Genomic DNA, 21,926 nt, shown 5'->3' with positions numbered 1-21,926 from the left:
CCCACATCATTTTACTTCAAATTGTCCTCCCTTCCCTTGCATCTCAAAATGTAAGTGGTTTGTTAGACAAACCTTGCTTTGTTTTAACATTTATATTCGCTTCATTCACTCTAATTCCATGCGCAGGATGCTATAAAGCAGTGTTTTTCAACCAGTGTGCCGTGGCATACTAGTGTGCTGCGAGACATGGTCAGGTGTGCCGCGAAGCTCAGAGAGAGAAAGAAAGCAAGAGAGAGAGAGAGAGAAAGAAAGAAAGAAAGAGAGAGAAAGAGTGAACGAGCGAGAGAGAAAGAACAAGAGAGAGAGAAAGAGAACAAGAAAAAGAAAGCAAGAGAGAAAGAGAGAGCAAGAGAGAGAGAGAAAGCAAGAGAGAGAAAGAAAAAGGGAGGGAGGGAGAGAGTGAACGACATAGAGGGAGGTAGGGAGGGAGAGAGAGAAAGAGAGAAAAAAAGAGAGGAAGGAAGGAAGAGAAAGAAAGAAGGATGGAAAGACAAATAGAGCGAAAGGGAGGAAGAGAGAGAGAGATAATTTTTTTGTCCAAACTTTTTTTAGCAGCCCCCCCTCCCCCCCCGCTCAATGTGCCCCAGGGTTTTGTAAATGTAAAAAATGTGCCGCGGCTCAAGAAAGGTTGAAAATCACTGCTTTAAAGGATAACCTAGGAACATTTACATCTCTGTCCTACTGCATAACATGATGAAACTTCTTTCAGGTAGTCCTTGACTTATGACCATAACTGAGCCCAGATTTCTATTGCTGAGGAAGACAGTTGTTAAGTGAATTTTGACCCACTTTATTATCTTTCTTGCCACAGTTTTTGTGAATCACTGCAGTTGTTATGTTAGCAACATAGTTGTTAAGTGAATCTGGCTACCCCATTGACTTTGCTTCTCTGAAGGTCGCAAGACCCCAGGATATTACAACCATCATAAATACATGCCAGTTGCCAAGCAACTGAATTTGATCATGTGGCCATAGAGGTGCTGCAATAATTGTGTGAAAAATTTATTTATTTATTTATTGGATTTGTATGCCACCCCTCTCCGTAGACTCGGGGTGGCTAACAACATTAATAAAAGATAGCATGTAAATCCAATACTAAAACAGCTAAAAACCCTTATTGTAAATGAAAAATGATCACAAATCACTTTTTTTAGTGCCGTTGTAACATTGAATAGTCACTAAATGAATGGTTGTAAGTCGAGGACTATTTCTACAGACAAAAGGAAAAGGTGGGTGTAATTTACTGCTAATCTCTGAGGTTGAATGAGATTTTGTTTGTTTGTTTATTTGTTTGTTTAATTCAGCTTCTATACCGCCCAATCCCCAAGGATGAAATTTGGTGGACTATTTTGGAAGAAACCTTCTTACAAGAACGTCTTCAATTATATCAACATCTTGCCCTTCTACCATTTTTACAAGAAAAGTTTGTTTTCTGTGTCCTAGCTTGATGATGGGTATCTTTTTATTAGATAAGTGATATTAGAGTTTCTAATATCTGTGATATTAGAGTTTCCAGAAGTTCAGATGACCAGTAAGTGGCAGCAAAGAGATGCCCTCCACACACGCAAAATCTTTGCTGACATCTAGTGGTGGCCTTGATATTTGCATGACAGATAGTCTTGTATGCTTAGTGATTTTTAAAAAAATTTAACATACTAAAAAAATGCCAACCCAAATTAGAGTGGGGGAGATGGGGGAGCGGGCAGTGAGGAGGGGGAGAGAGGGGGGGGAGGAAGATAGAGAGAGAGAAAAAGGAAATGGGAAAACAGGAGAAAAAGAACAGATCCAAAACATATTGTATACAGGAAGTAATCCATCCTGATGTTTACCTTTTGACTACATAAAATAATATTGACCGATGTTTCCATTACATCAAGAGCCAGCCAAATGCTGCCCCCTGTTTCCATCTTTATCTGATGGCCTTCCAAATATACTTAGTATCTCTTCCGAACGCACCTTGCAGGCTTTTAATGTCAGGAATACAGGTGGGCTAGGCTGAAATGGGAGCCCAACCCTAAAATCAGGGCCTGCTCTGGGGTCAAAGAGCCACTTCATCACATTCTAGTTGTGTTCATAACATTTAGCTATGATGACCACTCTATGGCCAAGAAGCAGAGTGGATGTTTGGTTAAAAGAACCCCAGAAGGCTGACTGGATTAGAAGTACAGTGTTCCCTCAATTTCCGCGGGGGATGTGTTCTGAGACCGCCCACGAAAGTCGAATTTCTGCGAAGTAGAGATGCGGAAGTAAATACAGTACACCATTTTTGGCTATGGACAGTATTACAAGCCATCCATTAACACTTTAAACCCCTAAATTACTCTTTCCCATTCCCTTAACAACCATTTACTCACAATTATTACTGGTACTCACCATTGAATAAGACACTTAGTGATCCTGATATTTATAAACATAATTATTTATTAACAATAATTATTTTTTTTGTTATTTATTTGCAAAAATTATTAGTTTGGTGATGACATATGACATCATTGGGTGTGAAAAACATTGGTATAGGAAAAAAACCGCGAAGTATTTTTTAATTAATATTTCTTGAAAAACCGTGGTATAGGCTATACGCGAAGTTCGAACCTGTGAAAATCGAGGGAACACTGTAGCTCCTAAGACAGAGGTCTTCAAACTTGGCAACTGTAAGACTTGTGGACATCAACTCCCAGAATTCTCCAGCCAGCATGGCATAGCTGCCTGGAGAATTCTGGGAGTTGAAGTCCACAAATCTTAAAGTTGCCAACTTTGGGGATCCCTGTCCTAAGAACTCGCCTTCCAAGACTCTGAAGGACAGTGCAGGCAGGCAGGCGGATAGCTCTTAGCCAAATGGTCCATGAGTTTAATTCATTCAGGTAGGGGATCCTATCTTTGCCATGTACATTTTCCATTCAAATCCAGGCTGGCTACTCCACCCTAAACAAAGAGAGAAGCAGCCACACAGGGCGTCTCCCAGCCCCAGAGCTACCCTGCCCCTTTTTCAAGCCATAGGTTCATAAATGTAGGCAGCTGCCGATCCAGATTCTTCATACAGGCAAAATAGTATCGTTTCTCTTTCGTCAGCCATCAAGACACCCAAAATCTTCCATGCCTCTCTCCTGGGGAATCTGCTCTGCTGGGAAAATTTCCCATGACTTCATTGTGGCCTTGAAAACTCTGCCAGCAGATCACAAGGTTGTATCCCATGCTGAGAATATGTGAGAGTGTGTGAGTGTTCTGCTATGGGGAGAGGGTTGTTGGTTTTCTTCTGAAAAAAACTGGTGCATCTTAAAAAGTTGTCCAATGTTGGAAATGTAACCAGAAAAGCTTAAAATAAGACATAACTTGAGACTGGAGGGGATTGTTTTTTTAAAAAAAGTATCTATAGTTTTGCCAAGGAGAATCTTTTTTTCTCTTGTTTTTATTTTAATTGCTGGCAACAGAAAATAAAGAAGACTTTTCTTTTTTTTCATTATTTTTATTAATTTTCATAAAATAGACGAACAGACACACATACATTTAACATAAAAGTGGGGTTGTATTTTCCCCGCTTATCTCAAAAGTATAAATTTGAATACAGAAAAAAGAATACATATTTAAATACAATTCATTATTGTAAATGTTAAGAAATAATTTGCTAACCTTCTCATTATAATTTTTCATATTTAAAACTTTTCATATTTAAAACTAATTCTAATATAAATTCAAAATTCTTCTCATAATAATTCTTCATATATAAACTAATTCTAATATACTTCTAAAACAAACATAAGAAGACTTTTCTTGAAGAATAGCGAGCCTCTGTCGGATAAAGTAGACTAGCAAACTAGACAAATAGCTGGATTTAATATAAAGACTTTGATGAGTTGTATTTGTGTAGTAGGATGTACTTTCCATTTAAAAAGTCCCAAATTCAGTCTCTGGGTACTTAAAGCAAGCGTGAAAGAAGCCTTGCCAGAAATCTGGGATTGCAGTATTCAACCAGGGTTGACGGAACTGCATAAATATGATTGGCGGTCTCCATTTTATATATGGCAGTCTCTCCCATTTTCATTTTTCAATGCTGTATTCCTGCTTCCTAAACAGAATCAACAACCATGAGTCCACCACCTCCGGACTCTCTCCTGACTGCTCTTAATAGCTGTCAGTGGCCTCTTATATCAGTATTTGTACATTGGTAGTTTTCTGGGTCTCCTTAAGAGACTTGTGTGAGTGCAATATGCTACACCTAGAAAAGGGCTGATGTGTTGACCTGGTTGAATATGCTGGGTTTCCCTAGCACTGAAATTCCACTGTTCGCTAGTCCAGCTAGGAGCAAATCTATTACAGTTGACATTGTCCAAATGTAACTCCAGGACCACCTTCTGCCACACGAATCCCAGCGACCAGTTAGGTCCCACAGAGTTGGCCTTCTCCGGGTCCCGTTGACTAAACAATGCCGTCTGGCGGGACCCAGGGGAAGAGCCTTCTCTGTGGCGGCCCCGACCCTCTGGAACCAACTCCCCCCAGAGATCAGAGTTGCCCCCACCCTCCTTGCCTTTCGTAAGCTCCTTAAAACCCACCTCTGTCGTCAGGCATGGGGGAATTGAGATATTCCCTTCCCTCTAGGCTTATAAAATTTATGCTTGGTATGTCTGTATGTATGATTGGTTTCTTAAATTAGAGTTTTAAAATTAAACTTAAACTTAAATATTAGATTTGTTTATATTGTCTTATTATTGTTGCTAGCTGCCCTGAGTCTATGGAGAGGGGCGGCATACAAATCTAATAAATAAATAAATAACAATAGCACTTAGACTTATATACCGCTCCACAGTGCTTTTACAGCCCTGTCTAACCAGTTTACAGAGTCAGCATATTTCCCCCAACAATCTGGGTTCTCATTTTACCCACCTCGGAAGCAGCAGTGGGTTTTTCCCCTTTTGGACCAGATTGCCTGAACCATTAGCAACCCAAGGGTGACATGAAGATGACATCATCATGGATCCGTTTCTGTCTGTGCTGGTCTGTGCACGTTGCCATCCTTTTTTTCCTTTCATTTTTGGCAATTTTTTCGGTGTTTGGATGATCCATGGTGGCGCAGTGGTTAGAGTGCAGTACTGCAAGCTGCTTCTGCTGACTGCTGGCTGTAGTTCACCAGTTCATATCTCACCAGGCTCAAGGTTGAACTCAGCCTTCCATCCTTCCCAGGTGGGTAAAATGAGGATTTATATCGTTGGGAGTGATATGCTGACTCTGTAAACCTCTTAGAGAGGACTGTAAAAGCCGTATATGCCTTTCGTAAACTTCTCAAAACCCACCTTTGTTGTCAGGCATGGGGGAATTGAAACATCTCCCCCGGGCCTATATAATTTATGTATGATATGTTTGTAGGTATGTCTGCTTAAAAATGGGTTTTTTAACTATTTTAAATTTTAAATTGTATATTATTAGATTTGTTATGAATTGTTTTATTGTGTTGTGAGCCGCCTCGAGTCCACGGAAAGGGGCGGCATACAAATCTAATAAATAATAATAAAAATAAAAATAATAATAAGCCTAAATGTTAACTCTAAATGCTATTCTCCTAGTCCTCTGCTTTGAAAAAAGCCCTCCTGCCCGCCCCCCGGTTAATACTCACCTTTATTTTTTTCATCCGAAGCACAGCTGACCAGCTCCTCAGCTGTGTTTCGGGCTGAAACCATCTTCTGAGCATGCACAGAAATGAATTTGCATGAGGGAATGTGCGCATGCACGAAATGTTGCAATGTGAACCAGTGGCGAAGGTAAGTGGAACCAACCCTTGCTTGGAGGATGGAAGGTTGAGTCAACCTTGAGCCTGGTGAGACTCAAACTGCAGTCAATTGGCAGCCATCAGAAGTAGTCTTTATTACTGCATTCTAACCACCACTCCACCATGGCTCCATCCAGAAATCCTCCTGAGGTTTGCAGAAATCCAGAAATTATTGAGAAAACAAATTTTAAAAACTTGTACAATTGGGGTGCCACTCCCTTCCTCCAAAACCAAACCTATTCAAGTCTAGCATTCTTGTGGATTATAGACTGATGGGAAGAATTAGAAGGAAGTGATAGAACAGTCTATAATGCTCTTCATACCTCTAATACAACACCATGTTGCCTCCTGGTCTTTCATTACTTTGATTTTTTTTTAAAATCAGTACAATAATTGTGTCAAAACTTCCCTCAGCAATCAATTAAGACAATATTCCAAGATTGCACTATGCTAACATCAGCTAAAATTTCTCATCCTATTATTGTCTTTCTTTCTTTCTTTCTTTCTTTCTTTCTTTCTTTCTATGTTTTATTTGCAGTTTTTCTTTAATAACCAACTTTTTTATGTGGACAATGACTGGGTTAACATATTTTTCACACAGTGTCCACAGTAATAATACAATTACATATACAGCCCTTTTCTCTTCCAATTTAAAACTTTAATGTGCTCAAAATAATTATAGTATATTTTTAATGTTTCAATCTATATTACACTATTTTCCCAATTTATACTTATTTCTTTATTTTCCCATTTGTTAGGGTACTTACTTCTTTATCTTTAAACAATACTATTCTCTCTTTGTGATTTTAAAAAAATCACTGAATCTTTCTGAGAAGCTACCTAATGCCTCTGTTTTTTCTGGAGAGCTAGCAAGAGATAACCTCATCACTTTCAAGATCAGTTAGTAATCTCATTAAAATAAAATAAACCAAAAAGCTGTGACAGTGCTAATTATCAAGTTATCACACCACTCCTATATCAGATTGTCTAAGAAAAACAAAAACAAATTGATTTGCCATCCCAGATTATTTTTATTATTTATTTTTATTTATTATTTGGATTTGTATGCCGCCCCTCTCCGAAAACTCGGGGCGGCTCACAACAAGTGAAAAGACAATCCAATACATAATCCAATTTAATTAAAATATTATAAATTTAAGAAAAAACCCTATACTAACATACACACACACAAGCATACCATATATAAATTCAACGTGCCCAGGGGAAGATGTTTAGTTTCCCCATGCCTGACGGCAAAGGTGGGTTTTGAGGAGTTTACGGAAGGCAGGAAGAGTAGGGGCAGTTCTGATCTCCGGGGGGAGTTGGTTCCAGAGAGTCGGTGCCGCCACAGAGAAGGCTCTCCCCCTGGGGCCCGCCAACCGACGATTTTCCTTTACCTTAGGGGGGAAAATGAGTTAACTAACTAATTTGATTGCAGCAAGACCATCTATAATAATTTGGACCACTTCTGATTAACTTCAGTGGGAAGAGCAAATGGGTGGTGTGGTTGGGATTGCTTAAACAAACTCTTTAAATGGAGGACTACCTGTACTTGAATACAGGTAGTCCTTGACTAACAACAGTTCACTTAGAAACATAGAAACATAGAAGTCTGACGGCAGAAAAAGACCTCATGGTCCATCTAGTCTGCCCTTATACTATTTTCTGTATTTTATCTTAGGATGGATATATGTTTATCCCAGGCATGTTTAAATTCAGTTACTGTGGATTTATCTACCACGTCTGCTGGAAGTTTGTTCCAAGGATCTACTACTCTTTCAGTAAAATAATATTTTCTCATGTTGCCTTTGATCTTTCCCCCAACTAACTTCAGATTGTGTCCCCTTGTTCTTGTGTTCACTTTCCTATTAAAAACACTTCCCTCCTGAACCTTATTTAACCCTTTAACATATTTAAATGTTTCGATCATGTCCCCCCTATTCCTTCTGTCTTCCAGACTATACAGATTGAGTTCATTAAGTCTTTCCTGATACGTTTTATACTTAAGACCTTCCACCATTCTTGTAGCCCGTGTTTGGACCCGTTCAATTGTGTCAATATCTTTTTGTAGGTGAGGTCTCCAGAACTGAACACAGTACTCCAAATGTGGTCTCACCAGCGCTCTATATAAGGGGATTAGAACTGCTCCCACCCTCCTTGTCTTCCGTAAACTACTTAAGACCCATCTATACCGCCAGGCATGGGGGATTTGAGACACCTTTCCCCCAGGCTTATTATAATTTATGTTTGGTATGTATGTGCTGTTTGGTTTTTAAATTGATAGGGTTTTTAGTTTTTTCTTAATATTAGGTTTGTGCCTGTACAATATTGTTTTATCGCTTGTTGTGAGCCGCCCCGAGTCTTCGGAGAGGGGCGGCATACAAATCTAATAAATTATTATTATTATTATTATTATCACAATCTCCCTCTTCCTGCTTGTTATACCTCTAGCTATGCAGCCAAGCATCCTACTTGCTTTTCCTACCGCCCGACCACACTGCTCACCCATTTTGAGACTGTCAGAAATCACTACCCCTAAATCCTTCTCTTCTGAAGTTTTTGCTAACACAGAACTGCCAATGCAATACTCAGATGTTAGTGACTGTTCAAAGTTACAATGGCACTGAAAAAAGTTATAACCATTTTTCACACATATGACTGTTATAGCATCCTCAGAGTCTCATGATAAAAATCCAGATGCTTGCCAATTGACTCATATTTATGATATTTTACAGTGTCCCAGGGTCATGTGGTCATCTTTCTTGACCTCAAGCAAAAAAAAAGGGGAAGCCACATTAACTTAATAACCACGTTACTAACTTAATGACTGCAGTGATTCACTTAAGAACTGCGGCAAGAAAGAGCACAAAGTTTACTTAACAGCTATCTCATTTTGCACCAGAAATTTTGGACTTAGTTGTGGTTGTTACTGGAAGATTACCTGTACGAATGCTAAAATTAAAAATAAAATGAGCTATAAAATAAATTAAAATAAAATGAGCTATATCTATCATTTGATACACTTCTATGCTTCCAAACTTTTATCCTCCTCAATGGCTGTTTCCTACATTTATACTATAATGCAACTACACAATTCCTACGATGCGTATTTATTTTATTTATTTATTTATTGGATTTGTATGCCGCCCCTCTCCGTGGACTTGGGCAGTTCACAACATTTCAACAATAAAACAATGTACAAAATACAATTGGATCCAATTAATTAAATAGTTAATCTAAAACATTATAAGAGTTAAATATAAAAAATCATTCACTCAAAGATAAACCAAGATGGGATCTAATGACTCCAAGCCTAGCGGCAAAAATAACTTTTCACGTTCTTACGAAAGGCAAGGAGGGTTTCATGTAGATATTACACACCGGGGGGAGAGGACCGACCCCTGAGGAACTCCACAAGGGAGGGACCTAGGAGCCGACCTCTGACCCCCTACTAACACTGTGCCCCCCACTCCCAACCCTTCCAGACGGCGCAGAAGGGTACCATGGTCAATGGTATTGAAAGCCGCTGAGAGGTCAAGGAGCACCAGGATAGAGGATAAGCCCCTATCCCAGGCCCGCCAGAGATCATCCATCAACTGAATCAAAGCAGTTTCTGTGCTGCAGCTGGGTCTGAATCCTGACTGCTGAGGGCCTAGAACTGAAGGCATATTCCCTTTTGGTCAAGTGCAAGGATGAATTGAAAACTCATCATCCTTAATCCCATCCTTGGAGTACCAAGAGGGCTAATGTTTTTTTAAATATAATGTTCAACTTTATTTACCGGTAACTTGGCTACTTCTTTTCTTTTTTTCCCCCAGATAGTTGCTATTGCTTCTAGCAATCTTGAGCGTGCCCAGAAATATGCCAAACTGCATGGCATTTGCAGGGCCTATGGCTCTTATGAGGAACTTGCACAGGATCCTGATGTGGGTAAGCTGAAATGGGACAGAAAATAAGTTCCAAAACAATAGCAATGAGGAACACTGGTAGATGCTTTGTTTAGCTTGCACACGTGTGCGTCTGTTGTGGTTGGCTCTGGCCAAGCTCCTGCCCCAGGGAATGGGGAAGTGGATGCAGGGGAAAATTCAACATGTCACAGGCCTGTGTTATTGCCGACAGAATCAGTTCAGAGTTTAGTTTCCTCAGATGAAGAAGAAGGTGGGAGTGACTCAGCAGAGGAGGGCTTGGCACACAGCCGAGACAGTCAATCTTCCTTATCTTCTATAGCTTCAGATGATGACATTTTGGACCCACGCAAGCGCAGAATTATGCGTAGAAGAGACCAAGTAAGAGCATATTACAGGAAATAAGGGAGGCCACCTGTGTTTGGGTGGGGCTCCAGTAATTAGGGCTGCTGCTATAAATAGCAGCATGTGGGTTTGGCCATTGTGGAAGAATATCTGTTGCAGTTTCGTCAGGAATCTTGTGTGCTGGACTTTGTTGCTTTTTCACGACTTTGAAACCAAAGCAGAGCAGTGTGTGTGTGTGTGTGTCTCCCTTTGTTGGAAGAAGAAGGGGTGTGAAGTTTTCTCCACAGCTGCTGGCTAAGTACTTAATGACTGCTTAAGGGAAATTGTACAGACTACCTGGTTGTTTTGGGAAGAGTGCCCTTTGCAATACAAAAAGAGTGCTTAGTTTATTTTGACTTTTGTGATAAAGAACATTGTTTTGAATTTTCAAATCTGTGTGTGTCTGAAATTTGTATCCTTGAATTTTCGGGAGGCTCCTATCAGAGAGCCCGGCAGAACAGCGTCCCAGAGAGATTTTGTCACTGAAATTTCATGTGCACGTGTGACCCTTCACGAGATTTTATTTCCTGTGCATGCCCAGAATCAAAAGCACGCTAAGACGCATGCGTATGCATGGCAAATAATCAAAGCTACACATGCAGTGCATCAGTAGTGGCAGTAATAGGAATCCGCTCCTATCCCGAACCCCCAGCAGTTGACCCCCGGAAGGAAGGCACATAAGAAGATTCCCAGGCTTCAATGAAATTGTGATATCCCCTTCTACTTCTTTTCCATTTTCTGTTCATTTGATGTCTTCTGCTTTCCCCACCAGAGGTGATCTATGTGGGTTCTCTCAACACTCAACATCTTGGTCAAACCACCCTTTTCCTGCGGGCTAAGAAGAACGTTCTCTGTGAAAAACCCATGGGCATGAATGCCCGTGAAGTACGGGAGATGATACGAACAGCTAAAGAAAATGACGTCTTCCTCATGGAGGTAGGGAATGTCACCGTTTAGGAATTGAGCTCTTGCTGGATTCACACATGCTACGCTCATACGGGGTTTCTTTGAATTTTATTTTTAGCACATGGTGTGAATTCACCCGCACAATAGATTGGAAGCCATCAAAAGTGCACGAAAAGTCTAGACTCAAGTATTTTTTTTGGCCCTTTATGATTGTAAAGAAACTAAACTTAAAAAACCCCCCCACTAGTTATAAATTGGAAATCACACTCTATTTTATTTAGATAGAGAGCAATTGGGGAGGGATTTATTATTCTTAGTACCAGTCACCCAACTTTCTTCCCTGCCCCAATTTTAAAAGGCTTGTTTTGTTGCTGCACAAATAATTAAAAACAGTTGTGAGAACAGGAGATTTCGCTGTATGTCTTTGGGTTCACACCAAGAAATTAGCCAGTTTATTTTATAAAGCTAAACATGTGTTATATTACATTTCGAAAGCACATTTGTAAAATACAGGTAGTCCTTGACTTACAACAATTCATTTAGTGACCAAAGTTACAACAGCACTGAAAAAAGTGGCTTACGACCATTTTTCACACTTACAAACTTTGCAGCAGATGCTTGACTCACATTTATGATGCTTGCAGTATTTCAAGGCCACATGAATGACCTCCTGATGAGCAAAGCCAATGGGGAAGCCAGATTCACTTAACAATCATGTTACTAACTTAATAACTGCAAGGGCAAATCTCAACACTTGTCTCACTTTGCAACAGTTGTGGTTGTTATTCGAGGATTATTACCTGTACTGAAATCAAACATGAATACAGAAATGAAGAATAAAATAAAATGAGCTATATTTATTTATTCCTTCCTTCCTTCCTTCCTTCCTTCCTTCCTTCCTTCCTTCCTTCCTTCCTTCCTTCCTTCCTTCCTTCCTTCCTTCATCCAATTTTTATGCCGCCCTTCTCCTTAGACTCAGGGCAGTTTACAACATGTTAGCAATAGCACTTTATAACAGAGCCAGCATATTGCCCCCATATTATTTGATACACTTCTGTGTTTCCAAACGTCTATGGTCCTCAATGGCCTCTTGGCAATTGACTCATCTTTATGACATTTGTAGGGTCCTAGGGTCATGTGATCATCTTTTGCTAACTTCCGACAAACAGAAAGTTTGGTCTGTCAATGGGGAAGCCAGATGTGCTTAACATCCATGTTACCAACTTACCAACTGCAGTGATTTACTTAACAACTGTTACAAGAAAGATTGCAAAATGGGGAAAAATCCACTTAACAACTGTTCCACTTAACAATAGGAGTTTTTGGCTCAATTGTGGTCATAAGACAGGGAATGCATTTGAATCATGGTGGCAAGGTGGGTAGGGGAAATGGTTATGATTGCTTTGTTATTGGAGATGCCAGGTGTAATATTAAGCTTCTGGTTTGGCCTTGTTCTTTTTTTAAAAAAGTAATTTTTATTGAATTATATGCAGTGATACGTCACCTTACAAACCCCTCGTCATACAAACTTTTCAAGATACAAACCCGGGGTTTAAGATTTTATTGCCTCTTCTTCCAAACTATTTTCACCTTACAAACCCAAGCCACCGCCACTGGGATGCCCCGCCTCTGGACTTCTGTTGCCAGTGAAGCACCCATTTTTGCGCTGCTGGGATTCCCCTGCAGCATCACAAAAACACGGAAGTCCGGAGGTGGGGTTTCCCATGGAGGGGAGCCTCAAGGGACTCCCAGCAGCACAAAAATGGCTGCTTCGGCTGGTAAAAGGGGTGAGTTTTGGCCTTGCATGCATTAATCGCTTTTCCATTGATTCCTATGGGAAACATTGTTTCGTCTTACAAACTTTTCACCTTACAAAACTCGTCCCAGAACCAATTAAGTTCATAAGAGGAGATATCACTGTACTTTAAAACAAACAATACAGAAAAGTAAAAACAGAACAAAGACATAACAAGAACAAAACAACAAAAACACATAGAATTTTTAAAAACAATACATAATTATTTGATGTATCAATGTTTCATACTTTACCCTTGTTCTTTTATTCTCATATTTCGGCCCAGTATTGGCAGGATTCTCATTGTCATTATGATTAGGATTAACACGCAGTTGCAGGATCTTTCAAGATATCAAGAACTGTGGGTTTTATAGGCATGAGGTAGTAATCTCCATATAATGCTAGAATAAAAATCTATATCCATCCATAGCAAATTATTGTTGCTATACTGTAGATTTTTCAATTATTATTTTTGTCATCAAAGGAGTAAGCAATACTTTTTTCAATCAATCTAAATCCATGTTTAGTCTTCGGAGAGGGGCAGCATACAAATCTAATAAATAATAATAATAATAATAATAATGTTTGGGATTGTAGTACACCTAACAACATTTTCAGAGTCTTCTTCTTCCTTTTAAAAATGGGGATTATTACTTTTTTAAAGTTCTGTAGTGTCATAAATACTGTACCAGTAATCCTCGATTTGTGAGCCCAAACTTTCTGCTGCTACGCAAGACATTTCTTAAATGAGTTTTGCCCCGTTTTATGATTTTTCTTGACAGAGTTGTTAAGTGAATCATTGCAGTTGTCAAGTTAGCCACACAGTGGTTAAATAAAACTGAAACTTTACCTATTGACTTTGCTTGTCAGCAAGTTGCAAAAGGTGACCACATGATCCCAGGAAACTGCAATCGTCATAAATTCGAATCAGTTTCCAATTGGCTGAATTTTGATCACATGACCATGGGAAATGTTGCAATGGTCATAACTGTGAAAAATGGTCATAAGTCATTTTTTTTCAGTGATGTAATTCTGAATGGTCACCAGATGAACTGTTGTAAGTCGAGGACTTACCTGTGCCATCATAGGTAATTATTTTGTTTGTTTTCTTTTGTTAATAAGATTAGCACCCCGTAGAGATTCCTTCAACATTAGTTTTAATTTAAGGATGAGCTATCATGCATACAATCAGTGGGCCACATCAAATTTAAAAAAAAACAGAGAAAGATAATTAATTCAGTGATGGAAAGAAGAAGATTAAAATTTATTTTATTTATTTTATTTATTTATTAGATTTGTATGCCGTCCCTCTCCGTAGACTCGGGGCGGCTCACAACATACAATAGAACAATTCACAACAAATCTAATAAATTTAAACCAGACATACACACACACAGACATACCATACATAAATTGTATAGGCCCGGGGGAAGGGGGAATGCCTCAATTCCCCCATGCCTGATGGCAGAGGGGAGTTTTAAGGAGTTTACGGAAGGCAAGGAGGGTGGGGGCAGTTCTAATCTCCGGGGGGAGCTGGTTCCAGAGAGTCGGGGTCGCCACAGAGAAGGTTCTTCCCCTGCGACCTGCCAGACGACATTGATGTGGATGTGCCTCAAAATAGTCAGAAAGGGAGGAAAGAATCAGAAAAGGTTTGTCTGCATCTCCCTGCTCCTAATCCTACATTTTTATCCCACACCATCTGGTTTTCTCCAATTAAGGGCAATTCCCAAAGGAGGCTTTCCTAATTAACATAAAAATTGCATCAGCAATCAGCATCTCACTTTTTCTTCTACCTTGGCCCAAAGCTCCCAGGATCAGCAATAAGGGAGTCTTGGATCTTTTTCTCTCTTTCTGACTCAGGACAAAATCTTTAATACTTTGATCACTCCCAGACCCAAAAATCCTAACCAAGCTGGCAGGAAATTGGCAAACTTCTGAGAGAAACAAGTCAATGCTTGAGGTTTTCCAAGAATGGCATGTACAGTGTGCAATCCAACAGGTTTTATAAGTGACTTTCAGGGCAGCATTCACACCTTTTTACCTGCCTGGGCTGCAATTCACCAATCCCATGAGGCTAAACCCACCCCACCTGCTATTTTTGTAGGATTGGTGGAGGTGTATTATCTTAAACTGATACTGTTTTTGCACTCTCTACTCAGTTTCTGTTCTTCTTCCCACTCTCATTCTTCCACACAAATGCCAGCCTTAAATGCTCCCTTCCTGAGATTGAAAACCCACATTCCACTTTTTGAATGACTGAAAATTTAAGGTGATTTTTCCTAGCGATTTTAAGATGCGCCGTAGACTTCAAATCCTATGTTGGCTGCTGCTGGTGGGGGCGGAGGGAGAAGGTTAGGAGATGAACTCCCCACTTCTTTCAAGTTGCCAAGATCGAGACGCAGTGATCCAACTCTCCTGAAAACATGATTAAATAATGCAAATGAACATAAATCAAGCTTGTAATGTGGTTGATTAATTTGATTTGAATTATGTGAGGTTGGTTTTTCCCTTCCCTATGTTCCCTGGAGCTCAGGAAGGGAAACTGAGGGAATTTAGCCTTGAAAAAAGACACATGAGGAACAAATAACAGAAAAACACACAAAGAACAAAAAGACACACGAGAAACAAATGTTAACAGCACTTAAACACTGATCAAGATGGAGATCTTCCCTATTGCCCAGAGAAAGGGATACAAAATAATAGTCTTAAATTACCAAAGAGGTGTCAAACTCGATTTCATTGACAGCTGCCTCAGGGTTGTTTGACCAGGGGTGGCTAGATGGCACGGCCAAGGTGAGTGGGGCCACCTGAACATCCCTCATTTGGGGGGGCATCTGTGCTGGCCCAGGTGGGGCTGGTTGGGGGATCCACTTTTGCTAATAATAATAATAATAATAATAATAATAATAATAATAATAACAACAATATTAATTAAATCTAATTAATAATAATAAAATAATAATAACAACAACAACAATAATAATTATTATTATTTATTAGATTTGTATGCCGCCCCTTTCTGAGGACTCGGGGCGGCTCACAACAACAATAACAATATAATACAAATCTAATAGTTAATACTAAAATTAAAACCCCAGTAGTAGTTTGTTTTGGTAGCACCCTGCCAGTGAAATAAAGCTGCGTGGGGCACACGTGGCCCTCCCAAGCTCCGTTGTTGCTGGTAGAGGCACTGCAGGCCGGTCCTTCGCTGTTTCCATGGCAACCCCAAAAGGCCAGATCCAAGCACCTCACGACACCCTGTGTTACAGGAAGGCAGGTTCTATCTGTATGTTAGGAAAGCTTCTTGATACTATAGAGCGGTGATGCTTTTTGGTTCATGTGCCAAAAGGGTGTGTGTGCGTGTGTGCTAGCACTCACACAAGTGCCCACACCCATTCCCTACCCCCTCACGCATGCGCACCCCCACGCTGCCCCTGCGCATGCGCACAATCTCACTGTGCACATTCCTCACTGAAGTCTGGGATGGTGAAAAAAAGGAGAAAACGGAAGTTCGGAAAACAGACTTCCAATTTGCCCATTTTACTGTTTTTTTGCACTTTGGAGTCTTCGAAGAAGCTTCCTGAAGTCCCAGAGTGCGAAAAAAACAGCACCATGGGCTATCCGGAAGTGCATTTTTCCAAACTTCTGGTTTGCTTATTGGGTGGGGTTTTTTGGTACTCTGGGGTTCAGTGAAGTTTCCTTAAAGCCTCCGGAGGGCAAAACTGCCTTTCCCAAGGCCAAAAATCAGCTGGCGCACTGGAGCTGACTTAAGGCAACGTCTCACGTTCCGTACGCTATGGCTCCACGTGTCACATGCATGTCATAGGTTCACCATCACAGTTATAAAGTATCTAAGAGTGTGTTTCCACAGCAAGCTGTCTAGGCAATTCTATGACAAACCCACATCTTCTTTAATCCTTTTTATCAACCCTGCAGAGTACTTAGGCTGAGAAATGCATAAAGATCAAGTACAGGTAGTCCTCAACTTATAAGAGTTCATTTAGTGGTAGTTAAAAGTTACAACATCACTGGAGAAAGTAACTTATTGTTTTTCACACTAATGACTGCTGCAGCAACCTTATGGTTACATGATCAAAATTCAGATGTCTGGCAACTGACTCATATTTATGACTGTAACCCTCACATGATTTTCCTGACAAGCAACGTCAGTGGGGAAGCTTAACAACCAGGTTACTATTATTATTATTTATTAGATTTGTATGCCGCCCCTCTCCGAAGACTCGGGGCGGCTCACAACAACTAAAAACAATATTATATGAAAACAAATCTAATATTAAAAGAAGCATATACAGTAAAACCCTATCATATATTTAAAAACCAAACAGCACATTCATTCCAAACACGAAACGAAATATAAAGAAGCCTGGGGGAAAGGTGTCTCAACTCCCCCATGCCTGGCGGTATAAGTGAGTCTTGAGTAATTTACGAAATTTACTAACCTAACAACTGAAGTGATTCACTTAACCATTATGTCAGGAAAGGTTGTAAAATGGGGCAAAACTCATTTAACAACTGTCTCAGTTAACAACAGAAATTTTGGGTTCAATTGCAGTCATAAATCGAGGACTGCCTTTAACAAGAATCCTAGTCCTGTGACAGCATACCCTGACTTTTTAATTTATGGTTTCTTATCTTGCAACCTATTGGTTGGTGTCTTTCTTTTATTTTTAAGAAATATGAAATAGAAGTCATTTCCCTCTATGAAACACAGAAGAGCTCAAGTTACAAGCAATTTGGACCAGAATTTCTGTTGCTAAGTAAGGTAGCTTATAAATGAATTGCACCCAATTTTATGATCTTCTTTGCCCACTGTTAAGTGAATCACTCAGTCATTAAGTGAATCCAGCTTTCTTTATTGACTTTGCTTGTCAAAAGCCATCTGGGAAGATTGTACATTGCAGACACATGAATCCAGGATGCTGCAACCATTGTTAATATGGGCCAAGAGCCTGAATTTTCACGTGAATATAGGGATGCTGGGATAGTTGTAAGTGTGAGGACTGGCCATAGCCTCCCCCCTTTTTTAGTGCTATTGTAAGTCAAGGACTGGAATTTTGCTTCTGATGGGATCAAAGTTTTGCTTGGTCTTTGTACTCCTCAAGGACAAAAACTTGATAATGCACACACATATATGTACAGTGTTCCCTCGATTTTCGTGGGGTATGCGTTCCGAGACCGCCCGCGAAAGTCGAATTTCCGCGAAGTAGAGATGTGGAAGTAAATACACTATTTTTGGCTATGAACAGTATCACAAGCCTTCCCTTAACACTTTAACCCCCTAAACTGCAATTTCTCATTCCCTTAGCAACCATTTAGATTATTACTCACCATGTTTATTTATTAAAGTTTATTTTAAAAAATGCTTTTTAAAGGCAGACGAAAGTTTTGGCGATGACGTATGACGTCATCGGGTGGGAAAAACCGTGGTATAGGGGAAAACCCCGCAAAGTATTTTTTAATTAATATTTTTGAAAACCGTGGCATAGCCGTTTCGCGAAGTTCGAACCTGCGAAAATCGAGGGACCACTGTATATCTCTCTCTATATCTCTCTATCTATCCATCTATCTATCATCTATCTATCTATACACAGACACACAAACAGACACAAACTCTATATGCAGTTATATGCATATAGATATATTAAAAAAGGAGATCTGTATCCGATGCTACTTCCTTCGAAGTAAAGGATGCACCCCAATCTGACAGGCTTTGGTCTTTTTAAGGGCTTCTGGACCAGATTTTTCCCCGTATCTGAACAAATCCGTAGCACAGTGTGTCAAAACTCTCTTGGGAATTTAAAAGTGCTCCGAGCTCAATTGGCTGTTCGAATGGACGACATTCCAAGACTCTTGGAAAAGAAACTGGGCGGAGGTGTCATCCTGGATTTGGGCTGCTACTGCATCCAGTTCGCCTCTATGGTTTTTGGGCCTGAAATGCCACAATCGATTGTGGCCTCGGGATTGCTGCATAAAACAGGTAAAAGTTTGAGCTGCTCTTGCAGTAAAGGAGTTAAATTAAAAGTGGCTTGGCGGGCTCTTAAGGTTATCAGAATAACAGAGTTGGAGGGACCTTGGAGGTCTTCTAGTCCAACGGGCTTGAGGAAGATGGCTTGGGCAGGCAACCTTTTTTCCATGCCTTTCAGGAGTGGACGAAACCGTTTCCATCATCCTCAACTATTCAGACAATCGTCAGGCTATTCTTAATTTCACCATGATGGTCGATCTGCCAGGAGAGGCAACTATTGGAGGAACTGAAGGCATCATCAAGGTATTTGTTAAGGGACGGACACTGGAAGTCAAATACGTCCTTCACCAGAGTCCGATTCTAAGTGCTGCTATGGAGATGGGACCAAGTACAACTGAGAACTGAGTGCAGACAGATGAGTGACTTAAAGAGTGGATAGTTGGTGATGGGTCTCTGTTTATCTCCCACTCCCACTCTCATTCACTTTCTGTCAATCATACAGCACATTCGTATCACATTTCAGTAGAAAGGAATCCAGGTAAAATACAAACCATAGAATATAAAATCTGAATGTAAGCTTCGTGCTGCTGTAAATATAGTTTATATATTTAAATAACTATATTTACAGCGGCAAATGAAGAATATATATATATATATTCTTCATTTGCCGCAGACAGTAAATCAACAAAATCTCCATTATAGGCTCTATTTTGACACACTGTCTTTGTGTGTTGGTTTGTTTTTTGGCCTTACAGTCACAAATTCGGGGATAGTATTTTGCCTCACTTACAGAGATATGTAGAGCAATGTTATTGTGATGCCCTTAGCAATCTATCCATTTTTAACTACTGCTAGCAGGTTCACATATTTTATCATAATGTGCTTTTTGCTTGGTTTAACTAATTGAATTTGGGGAACAGTCAATTTTAGTTTGCCAGACAATTATGACTTTACATGAATCAACCGCTTTATAATGTAAATTAATATACAGTAACAGAAAAATTACTGCTTCAAGATATAGATTCTTTGAATAAAGCATCAGTTACACCCTGAATCTCAGCAGCCCAGTAAACAAGGGCATCTACTTCTCACACTAACCATCATGTTACCAATGGATAAATTGAGCACATAATTCTTAGTAGGGCTGTATGGTTTTTGTGTTATAGTTTAATAGCAGCAGGTTCTGGAGAACCAGTAGTGGAAATTTTAAGTAGTTTGAAGAACCAGCAAACACCACCTCTGGCTGGCCCCAAATTGGGGTGAGAATGGGGATTTTGCACTTTTCCCCATGGGGCGGGGAGGGAATGGATTTTGCAGTATCCTTCCCCTGCCATGCCCACCAAGCCACTCCCAAAGAACCGGTAGGAAAAAAAATTGAATTCCACCCCTACTTAATACATTAATTAGCCTATGTTGTATGTGTATAATTGTGAATCTAATGTTTTTTACACTTTGTTTTAATTTGCAATACAAACACAGTGGATATTAATCAAATAACCTGTTGTTGGTGCAGGCTGGATATGACATGATTTCAATTTTGCCATTGGAAAAACCATCCTGCTTTTTCTTCCTAGATCCCAGAAAACATGAACTGCCCTACAGTTATGTTTCTCAAAGGGAACCGGTGGGAATGGCCGTTGTCAGCTTCGCCTGAGCCCCTCTTCTTTAAGCACAATATTGGGTTTCGGTATCAGATTGAACATGTCCGAGAGTGTCTGGAAAATGGTAATTAAGAGATGATGGTCCTCACTTCTCCTGGATGGGACTGAAGGTCTATTTAACCAAAGTTCTCCTTTGATTGGTCCACATCTATTCCTTTTTAAAAATAATGCATCTCTAGCATCTGGCTTATTTCACTCTCAGCTCTGCTGTTACTTAGTGACATCTCTGGTGAAACTGTACCATTTTCCCCAAAATAAGGCGACATCCTCTGATAATAAACCCAATCAGGCTTCTGAGTGCACAGCAAAAAGGCCAAGCACTTATTTCAGGGTTCAAAAAAATTTAAGACTTATTTTTGGGGGAAACACGGTAGGTGTCAACAAATACCTCACTAAAGATAATCTATACCTATAGAACAATGGTTCTCAACCTTGGGGTCGGGACCCCTTTGGGGGTCGAACAACCATTTCACAGGGATCGCCTAAGACCATGGGAAAAGACAAATTTCCAATGGTGTTAGTAACTAAAGCTTCTATTCTGCCATCTCGGAACATATTTTTACAATCCAACCAATCAGGTGTTTACGGGGGGTGGGGAGTGTTCCCCCTGACCTCTTGCCAATCAGCTTAAAGATCTGTTGGAAGAATTGGCACTAAGGAACTGTATTAAGGGGTCATAGCATTAGAAAGGTTGAGAAGCACTGCTATAGAAGTATATAAAATATATCTTCCTACAAATTGGGGTGCGTGCTATGTATGTAGAGTTGCTTATGGGCTCCAGGTAAATTCTTTACATAGTAAGTCAATATTTTGCAACATCTTCTTTGGCACAACTAACAATTTCCAAGAATTTCCAGTAACCAGTTAAATCTATTTTTGTTAATTTTTCCTACTCTTTATTTTGCAGAAATGTAACTTAAAAATTTCCTTGCATTCTAGAAATATTTAATATTAAAAGTTTGGAGACTGTGAAGAACCATTCAACACCTTTACTGTTCTTTAAGTACAGGCAGTCCTTGACTTATGACAATTGAGTCCAAAATGTCTGTTAAGTGAGATATCTAGTAAGTGGGTTTTGCTGCATTAAGATGTTCTCATTTGAAGTGAAGGATAAAGCTTTTATTCTTCACACTAAAATTAAATTCTAGGAAAGGGACAGAGAACATATAGCTTCCATGCAAAATTGAAGTGGAGTTCCAGCAATAAAGCTGTAGATTTCTCCTTTGGTCAGGGTCCAATTTATTTATTGCTGATTCAGCTTGTATCTTACATGCAGGGTTGAAGGAAAGTCCTATTATGCCATTAGAAGAGAGTGAAAGAATTGCCTGTATCATGGATGAAGCACGAAAACAGGTGGGAGTAATCTACGAACAGGACCATGATTCGTAATGTTGAAAACTCCCAATAAAATGTTCAATTTCACTAAAAGTTCTCTCTGTGCAATGACTGTGTTAATTTAAAACTGTCTGGTTCAGAATATGCAACATAGTTTTGGCCTTGAAAAGCATAAACTCCATGAAAATGTTGGCAG

At 39.8% G+C, this 21,926-nt stretch overlaps 1 protein-coding gene across 1 annotated transcript; it reads left to right on the top strand.

Moving 5' to 3' along the window:
• Nucleotides 1–2,960: 2,960 nt before the first annotated feature.
• On the top strand, nucleotides 2,961–21,784 carry DHDH (dihydrodiol dehydrogenase). The gene is made up of 7 exons (XM_070728553.1): nucleotides 2,961–3,180; nucleotides 9,577–9,688; nucleotides 10,820–10,983; nucleotides 18,494–18,746; nucleotides 18,913–19,037; nucleotides 20,309–20,459; nucleotides 21,672–21,784. The coding sequence occupies exons 1-7, from the start codon at nucleotides 3,094–3,096 to the stop codon at nucleotides 21,782–21,784; spliced, it is 1,005 nt and encodes a 334-aa protein (XP_070584654.1). The 5' UTR covers nucleotides 2,961–3,093.
• The last annotated feature ends 142 nt before the right edge of the window (nucleotides 21,785–21,926 follow it).

The sequence above is a fragment of the Erythrolamprus reginae genome, chromosome Z (genome assembly GCF_031021105.1).
Source record: "Erythrolamprus reginae isolate rEryReg1 chromosome Z, rEryReg1.hap1, whole genome shotgun sequence".
NCBI lineage: Eukaryota > Metazoa > Chordata > Lepidosauria > Squamata > Dipsadidae > Erythrolamprus > Erythrolamprus reginae.
Note: the sequence above shows the minus strand (reverse complement) of the source record. Positions and strands in the feature narration are given on the sequence as shown.

Excerpts from the sequence above, each read along its gene's own strand:
- DHDH (XM_070728553.1), top strand. The coding sequence starts at position 3,094 with ATGCCTCTCTCCTGGGGAATCTGCTCTGCTGGGAAAATTTCCCATGAC. Across the intron at positions 9,689-10,819 it reads TGCACAGGATCCTGATGTGG|AGGTGATCTATGTGGGTTCT; the intron begins GTAAGCTGAAAT and ends TTTCCCCACCAG. Across the intron at positions 20,460-21,671 it reads CCGAGAGTGTCTGGAAAATG|GGTTGAAGGAAAGTCCTATT; the intron begins GTAATTAAGAGA and ends TCTTACATGCAG.